At 45.9% G+C, this 8,135-nt stretch overlaps 2 protein-coding genes across 2 annotated transcripts; both read right to left on the bottom strand.

The window, feature by feature from the left end:
• Window positions 1-576: 576 nt before the first annotated feature.
• Window positions 577-1,011, bottom strand: LOC103308491. The gene has a single exon (XM_008181926.1). The coding sequence runs from the start codon at window positions 1,009-1,011 to the stop codon at window positions 577-579; it is 435 nt and encodes a 144-aa protein (XP_008180148.1).
• A 1,125-nt stretch (window positions 1,012-2,136) lies between these two features.
• On the bottom strand, window positions 2,137-4,413 carry LOC103308492. Its single transcript, XM_008181927.1, has one exon. The coding sequence runs from the start codon at window positions 4,411-4,413 to the stop codon at window positions 2,137-2,139; it is 2,277 nt and encodes a 758-aa protein (XP_008180149.1).
• Between the last annotated feature and the right edge of the window lie 3,722 nt (window positions 4,414-8,135).

Here is an 8,135-nt window from a genome sequence, read left to right as displayed (position 1 = left end):
TCGGTTTTTAAAATAAATAAATATTTGGTTCCGGTTCCGATTCCGGTTCTTAAAATTACAAAATAAGGGTTCCGGTTCCGGTTCTTACCGGTTCTTAAATATGCATTTTTTAAAATATTACTTATTGCTTTTTAGGTAGATTTTTTATTCATAGTCATAACTTGGCCCAGTTTTGTAAAAGATACGTTTAAATTGCATTTTAATAAAGATACCTACAAAACACAAATACATACATTCAAAAAGTATTTAAGAACAAATACAAACACTTGGCATGAATTTAAATATTTTTGAAATACTTTTTTAATTTTATTTATTATAAGTCGGTTTGCAAAATTAATTTTATAATTGCTTATTTAAAATAGTGTAATGTTAGTATGTTACATTCAACTTTATATTATTAGAATTTTTTGAAACTCCTTAAATTTATACTGAAAAATGAAAATCAATAAACTTGTTAGGTATATAATAATTTTGAATTCCTTTATTATTAGGTACCTAATTAAACAGTTGTTAATAAATTCAGAAATTAATTTAATTATTTTACTAGGTAACAAATTATTAGTTTATGATGTATATTCATTTTTTAACCTCCTTATTGGTCCCCAGAAAGATGCTCCTCCTTTCTTCTGCCAGCAGCTTTAGGGGGGGCATGCTGGAAACCACAGCGGCCGCGTCATATGACGTCGTGCTGTAGCAGCAGGCGACCCTCAGCATCGTCCTTCTGTATGCCGACTCCATTGTGGCCATTGCCTTGACTGACATTTTTTCGGCCCAGATAGGTGCTCCGTAGAGCAGCCTTGATGTCACCACCGTTGACAGCACGCGTCTGGTCCTCTGCTTGGCACCCCTGAGGTTGGGTAGGATCTGGGCGAGGCATCTGCCTGCCTCCATCGCTCTTTTTGCCGCTAATTTGGCGTGTTCCAAGAAACGCTGCCTTGGGTCGAACTGGACCCCGAGGTACTTGACACAGCTGGTTGACGCGAAACTATGCGGCGGAAATTCCACGGTCATTGAGTTATGTACATTCCTGTTGGTGAAGACGATGACTTCGGTCTTGTGCAGGGCCAGTTCTAGTTCGTTGTTAGTCATCCAAGTCACCACATCCTGAGTGCCTTGCCGAGTCTCTCCTCAAGTATGCAGGCACCTGTGCCGTACATACGATGGCCACGTCGTCCGCGAATGCAATCAACTCCGTGTCGGCGGGTAGTTCTATGCTCAGCAGTCCGTCATACATTAGATTCCACAGGTCTGGTCCCAGCACCGAGCCCTGTGGAACTCCGAAGCTCATCTCAATTACGCTTGGCGCGCCGTCCGACCTTTCTACTATTATGCGCCTGTCCGATAGGTACTGACCGAGAACGTTCTGCAGGTACTTCGGGGTGTCAGTTCTTTCCAAAGCCTTGATGATGGCAGTCCAGGAAGCGCTATTGAACGCATTTTGGACGACCAATGTCAGCATGCCGACATATCGATTGTACGCACTGGTACGACCGTTTGCGTTCCGTATTACGGTTTGTAGCTTCGCCATAGCATCCAGTGTCGATCTACCCTCCTTGAAACCGTACTGATTTTCTGGTTGGTTACCCGTTCTCCGTAGGTGTTCTCGAAGTCGCTGCGTTAACAGCTTCTCGAATAACTTGCCCATCGTATCCAGCATGCACAGGGGTCTGTATGCAGACGGGTTGTCGAGTGGTCTACCTGGCTTGTGTAGCAGCACGAGTCTTGCCGTTTTCCACTCCGGCGGGAAGCAGGCACTTCTTAAGCATCCGTTGAAGACCTCCTTGAAGTACCGCGGATGCGCTCCCACTGCCGTCTTGAGTACTTCGTTAGGTACGCCGTCCGGTCCGGGTGCCTTCCCATTCGGTAGGCCCCGTGCTGCCGCTTTTACTTCGGTCTCTGTGAAGAGTGCGCGTTGGAGCTCCTCTTCGCTGACCGTTGCAATCGTTCTCCCGGTTGCGGGCCTGCGCGGGAAGAGCGTGTCGACTATCGAGTCGAGGCGGCCCGGGATTTCGAGTCCTGGTATTGGCTTTCTACGAGCCAGCCTCTTCATAACTATCCTATATGGGGTGCCCCATGGGTCACCATCCACCTGGCCGCATAGTTCGTTCCAGTTTCTATCTTTGGCAGCTGTTATTTTCACCGACAGTGTTTTCCTATGCTGCTTGTAAGTTTCCTTTTCCCTGGCACTTCCGGCTTCGCCTGCCTTCTTGCGCTTGCGGGTGTACGACCTTCTTGCCTTGACACACGCAGTTCCGCAATGTCGTCGTTCCACCAGAACGCTGGGCGTCTCTTGGATTTCCCGGAGACGCGGGGCATGCATGCATCGCATGCTTCAGTTAGCCATTTGACGGCTTGTTTACACATGCTGGGAGCGTCGATGGGAGGGCTTGGTGCCCCGCTGTGCATTTTGTCTTTCAGCTTCTGGTGGTCAAACTTGCTGTACGCCCAGCCCTTCTTTGCTTGCTCTCGCTGTTGACCACGAGTGGTGGTTATGTTAAACCAAATGTACCTATGTAGGCTCAGAGTTTCTTCCTCCATTACAGCCCAATCCGTAATACTTCCTATTGCCGCTTGCGTTGCCAGTGTCAGGTCGAGATGCGACTCCGACGCACCCCTAACAAATGTGGGCTGGCCACCCTCGTTCCGGACGACGAGACCTAGAGCTGCGATTAGATCCGCCAGGGCTCGTCCTCTACGGTCCTCCCTGGGGCTGCCCCACTCCGGGGACTTGGAGTTGAAGTCACCAGACACCACCACAGGTCCGGTGGCTGTCCTCACGCTGGCTTCGAGCCCTACCAAGAAGGCCTCGAACTCCAAAAATGTTACATTTGGTGAAATGTAACAGCTGTAGAGCCTATAGCCTTTTATCTCCAGCCATCTGAAGCCAGGCGTTGGCTGGCCGATTGCATCGACCGAGATGCTGCTCAGAACGGCGATGGCTGCTCTGCCGTTCGCGTCGGGGAACCATCCATTGTCCTCCCCGCGGTCGCGGTGTTCCTCGCAGATTATTAGCACATCTGCTTCTTTTGCGTTGGCGGTCGCAAGCGCGAGTTCTTGCGATGCCCTGCATACACCGACGTTTATTTGCAAAACACAAATCATTTGGGTGTGCTTAGGTCCTCCGTCGCTCCACCTGAGCGATATGATCCAGCGCTTGACATAGATTTGGACCCTTGCAAAGGCGCTAACCATGCGGTCAGTGGCACTGCAACTGGCCGCCTTGTGGCCGGTCTCTCCACAGCGCCGGCAGCACTCCGTTCTGTCCGGGCCATCGCATGCCTTCGACGTGTGCCCGTAAGCGAGGCAGTGGAAACACCTGACTTTTGGTTCAGCCATCCTAACTCTGCAGCTGACCATGCCAACCAGCAGTCGGCCGGAGCTGACCAATCCACGCGAGTCACTTAACGGGAGGGATACCAGCGCCATCTGGGAGTCGCCGAATCTCTTTCTTAGGCTTATCACTTTTACAGCCTCCTGGCCAACACCGGTGGATCTGCACACTTCATCGAGAACCTCTTTGGAGCTGGTCCACTGGTCGAGGTCGCGAACTTCGATCAGAGCCCTTTGTTGTAGGGTGCGCACCTCGGTCTCGGGACCCGCAGACTTCGCCACTTCGGCGCGGACAGCTTCGATCTGGGTCTGGTCACCGCGGACTTCAATTAGCAGGCCGCCAGACTTGGCCTGACGCATGCCTACCACACTATTTCCAATGATATCGTGGTTCACCCCGCCGCGAATTTTCTTGGACAGCTCCGGGAACTCATCAGCCCCGACGGTTACAAGGATCGATGACGGGCGCGTTCTCACCCGAGGCCGGGCGGTTGCGCGATCATCGGACTTCCCGATGGGCATGGGTTTCGCCTTTTTGTTTCGCTTAACTACTTCTGTCCATGTTCCGGGCTGGCTTTCCTGGATGATAGGTTCTTTGCTGGTCCCCCGGTCGGAGGGCTTTTTGTCCACTAGTTCTCTCACCACCTTGCTGAGTTCGCCGACTTCGTCCCTCAGCGAGCTGAATTCTTTTGCCAACTTTATGCTGCCGTCTTCGGCCTGTACAGCACCCGTGGTTGACGCGTGGGGCCCCGCGTTGCTCGCTGCGTCCTGCAGCTTCTCCGCCACGTTCTGGCGCTGCTTTCGTGCGCTTCTCGCTTGACTGAAAGCGTTCATGGCTTCAGCGAGTGCCGTCTGCACCGGTTTTGCAACATTTTTAGCATCCCTCACGGCTTCGAGTGCGGTGTTCAGCCTTCTGCCCACTCTGTCAAACCACTCCTTTTCCGTGCTTTCCGCCGCGTCAACCATTTCACGTAGACGCTCCTCCGACGTTTCAGTCAGCAGCCCGTCCACTGGCTGGGCCGACTGGGCCTTGTTACTGCTGGCAATAAGTTTGTCCGCGAGCGTGGACTTGACAGGGTCCATACTAGCACCCGACCTGGGTCGTATGGGAAGGGGGTCAGGTTCCCCCTTCGTTGGTGTCGCGGCCCCGCCTTGGCTCGGGTGCGCGTAACAGTATAATGAATCCGGAGGTATCAGTCGCTGTTACGCTGTCCCCTGTCCTAGCTCGGCCCCTGGGGGGGCTAGGGGGGGGTCGGGTCTTCGGGGTCGTATCCGCAGCGGGCCTGGCAGGACAGGGGATTCTGGGAGGGCAAAAATTTTCTCCCGAAGCTCTCCGATCAAATCCGGCGGAGTTATGGTCAAAAAACTGTTTTGGGGGGTGTTGGGGCTTATGTTCCCGATGGGGGGAATGTAAGCGTTTCCCCTGGGAAACGGCTTTGCCGTTTACCCCGTTCCTCTCCGGCGATTATTTACTGAGTTATAAGCCAAAAACGTCCACCTCCGTGGTGGGGGAAATTTTGAAAAATCCCGCCGGGGACGATTTGTCGCCGTCGGTTTTGCCGCGACGGTTCTTCACACCGTGACGCTTGTTCCCCGTCTTCGATCACGTGACGACAGCTGTTCCCCGGCGCGGAAACATCTGTTTAGCCGGGAATCCCGTTTTCACCCGGGCGGCTTTGGGCGGCCGTGTATTAGCATAGGGGGGACCTTAAATGCTTGGTAACTCACCCGTTATTCGTCGGACCTCGTCGGAGAAGGTGTCCCTGGATTTGTCTTCTCCAGACGCTCCTTTTGGGCCACCGTGCGCGAACGTGGCGCCTGTACTTCAGCCGCAAACTTCACGGCGGCGCAGAGACTTAACTTGCAGGTTTCCTCGGCACCTGAGGGTCCGAGGTGGACGCGCGATGCACCGAACCCTCCGGGAGGGTGCGGCGGGTCTTAGTCAGGCCGACTCGAAAGCGACACCGGCCCAAACGCGCACTTTTTATCAAAAAACGGAAAACTGCGTAACACAGTAGCACAATACACGTGTGTATCACTATAATTGAGTTAACTCGGCGACGGCTCAACCGATTCTCGCGCGGGTTGTACCATTCGATTCAGGGTTTAATTCTGCGTCGATTAGTACCTGGCGCACAAAAACGGAACACTATTTCCATTAGAAAAACGATGTTACGCAGGAGCGACACAAAACACGTCCGTACTCCACGACAGCCACCGCTGATTTTTAAAAAATCACCCTACCTAACCGAAAATATATTTATTATAACATGAACTTTATTCCATAATATATTTAGGATACTTGTACTTAGTTTTACTAACCTGGATCCATTACTTTGCAAAGGACTTCGGTACCATCTTCGTTATACTCGGGCTCGTTGTTGGGGTTCATCACCAAACTCAAAAATGTCAACGCCATTTTAATGTAGGTAATGTTAGCGTCGGACGATGGTATTTAAAATTAAAGGCAGAATGTTAATTGTTATAAGTTATAATATCAAAGAAACAATACACAAAGAAAATTATAGCGAGAAGCGGGATTCAGGAGTACATAATAATATATTAAATATTATAAATTAAGTTGTTACCCGGTATTCGGTATGTACTGACCACTACACATAGATGCGTATTAAATATAATGTGATAGTTGATTTTTCACCGGTTATATTTGACTAATGATTATTAATACATTTGGCGCAAAGACGGATTGTATTTTAGATATTGTATCAATACCACAATTTAAGATTTGGCGGTAAAATCAAAACATAGTGTTATCAATATAGTGTTATCGGTAATTATCAATGATGCATCTAACCAGCATATCTCAAACCTGCTGAAAACGCTGTTTGGTTCGCTAGGTTGTTATGAATTAAAAGACGCTATCTATCACAAGCAGCGTAGTTTTGCGCTGAATTAAAAAACGTCAATTTAAAATTGTTGACTAAGCGATACAGCAGCGCTGAATTATCGAAGGCACGGTAACATTCAATTATGAGTGTTGATGATAACAGAGGAACCTTGCGGGCCGTCCCCCGTCACCCGCCCACCTTGTCGTTTCCAGTCCATTATAATATGTTAGTCCGTGATATAGACATATAAATATATATGTTTATGACATATAACAAATATTTATAATTATAGCTATATTTAGCAAAGATTCCTTAAAGAATTGCTAGTCTTGTAGCTAACTGCTAGTCACTGAATTTAATAGCTAAGTTCCCACTGAAAATAGCTAGTTTTAGCTATAAAATAGCTAAATTGGCAACACTGCCGCTGAACAGTCCCTGACCCCCTATGCGATGGCTATGCGCTCTGTGATTGGCCGATAGTCATCGCCGGCCGTCGTCGATCGTCGGTGCCGGTGCTGGCCGCCATGCATACGCTCCCACCGATGTCCGAAATGCGCGAAAAAACGTGTTTTGGTCGAGCCGCCGGTTCAATCTTAATCTGAACGGAGTATATCACTATTATTTTTTGTATAATATATTATTTTGTTAACGCGGCAGCGCAGCGACCGTCTCGTTATTTCCACCTCTATAAAAACACGACCAGGCCCCGCCTGTTGTTGTCTCACTCTCCACTAGTGATGTGCCATTGGGAATATTCCCCGACCTCTCGGGAAATTTCCTTGGGGAATATTGAAAAAAAAAAAATCGAAAAATCGAATTGGAGAACTAGTATATTTTGTTCACATCAATTGGCTAAACTGCTTTGTTGACTGATATAATATTGATAAGCATTATATTAGATTATAATTGATTATATATAGAAGTATCGTTATTTCATTTTAGTATTTCCCATTTACATAGTTTTATACTTTTAATTTTTGTTACTATAGTAGTAAGTTAAATTTATAGTTTTACACTTCACAAACGTTTTAACATTTCTGTTAATAACTTTTTGTGTTTAAATCTAGTGTACGAATTAGTGTATAAAGTACGTTATTTGTTTGGCGCAAATCAAATTGTCTATTGAAATGGCTGGTGGTAAAAAAAAATTTGTCATATTACCAAGAAAAAATTGTAAATGGCAAAAAGATATTTCAATGCTGTTTTTGCAAATTTCAATATTCTTGTAAAAATGCCACTAAAATGCCTTGCATTTAATAAAAAACTGTAAAAATTGCCCATCCGAAGTTGTAAAGAAAATTAAACCAGCTAAAGATACACATACATTACAATTACATATCATAGAAGATAACGATGATATGGATAATTTATCAGAAATAAACGAAAATTATATGGATGCCTCTAAAACTGTTGAAAATGAAATGTTGCCATCTACATCAAGACAAGACAGTATAGACAGTATAGTACAAAATGTTATTCAACCGAATTTAACAGTAAGAAATACGAAGAAAGGAATTTTGAGTTTTATTGATAAAATGGATACTTCTGATCAGGTAAATACAAATGTGGTAGCTAAATTATAGTTTTATTTAGTAACTAGAAATTAATAAAAAAAAAAAAAAATTGGAGTAGTATTACGAATGTACAAATTGTAGGTACCTATACTGGCTATATTACAGTTTATACAAATATTTTTAATACCTTTACAGTAGTTATGATAGCTATAAAAATAAATTTGAATCATAAAATATTAAACATAATGTATTGATCAAAAAGTTATTAACATTTTGCAAATACAATCTTACCAATATTGTCAAAACTAACAAGAAAATTATATAGGTAGTTACAAATTACAAAGAAATAATTAGATTTGTTTAAAAGTTAATTGTATTATATAATAAGCCATACTAAATAATTATAAATACTTAGTTGTGTGATATTCAAACTTCTATATTG

This window comes from Acyrthosiphon pisum, chromosome X, assembly GCF_005508785.2.
Source record: "Acyrthosiphon pisum isolate AL4f chromosome X, pea_aphid_22Mar2018_4r6ur, whole genome shotgun sequence".
In the NCBI taxonomy this organism is placed as follows: domain Eukaryota; kingdom Metazoa; phylum Arthropoda; class Insecta; order Hemiptera; family Aphididae; genus Acyrthosiphon; species Acyrthosiphon pisum.
The sequence above is the reverse complement of the archived record's forward strand: the minus strand, read 5'-3'. Positions and strand labels throughout refer to the sequence as shown.

Coding starts and splice junctions, on each gene's coding strand:
- LOC103308491 (XM_008181926.1), bottom strand. CDS start 1,011: ATGACCGTGGAATTTCCGCCGCATAGTTTCGCGTCAACCAGCTGTGTC.
- LOC103308492 (XM_008181927.1), bottom strand. CDS start 4,413: ATGGACCCTGTCAAGTCCACGCTCGCGGACAAACTTATTGCCAGCAGT.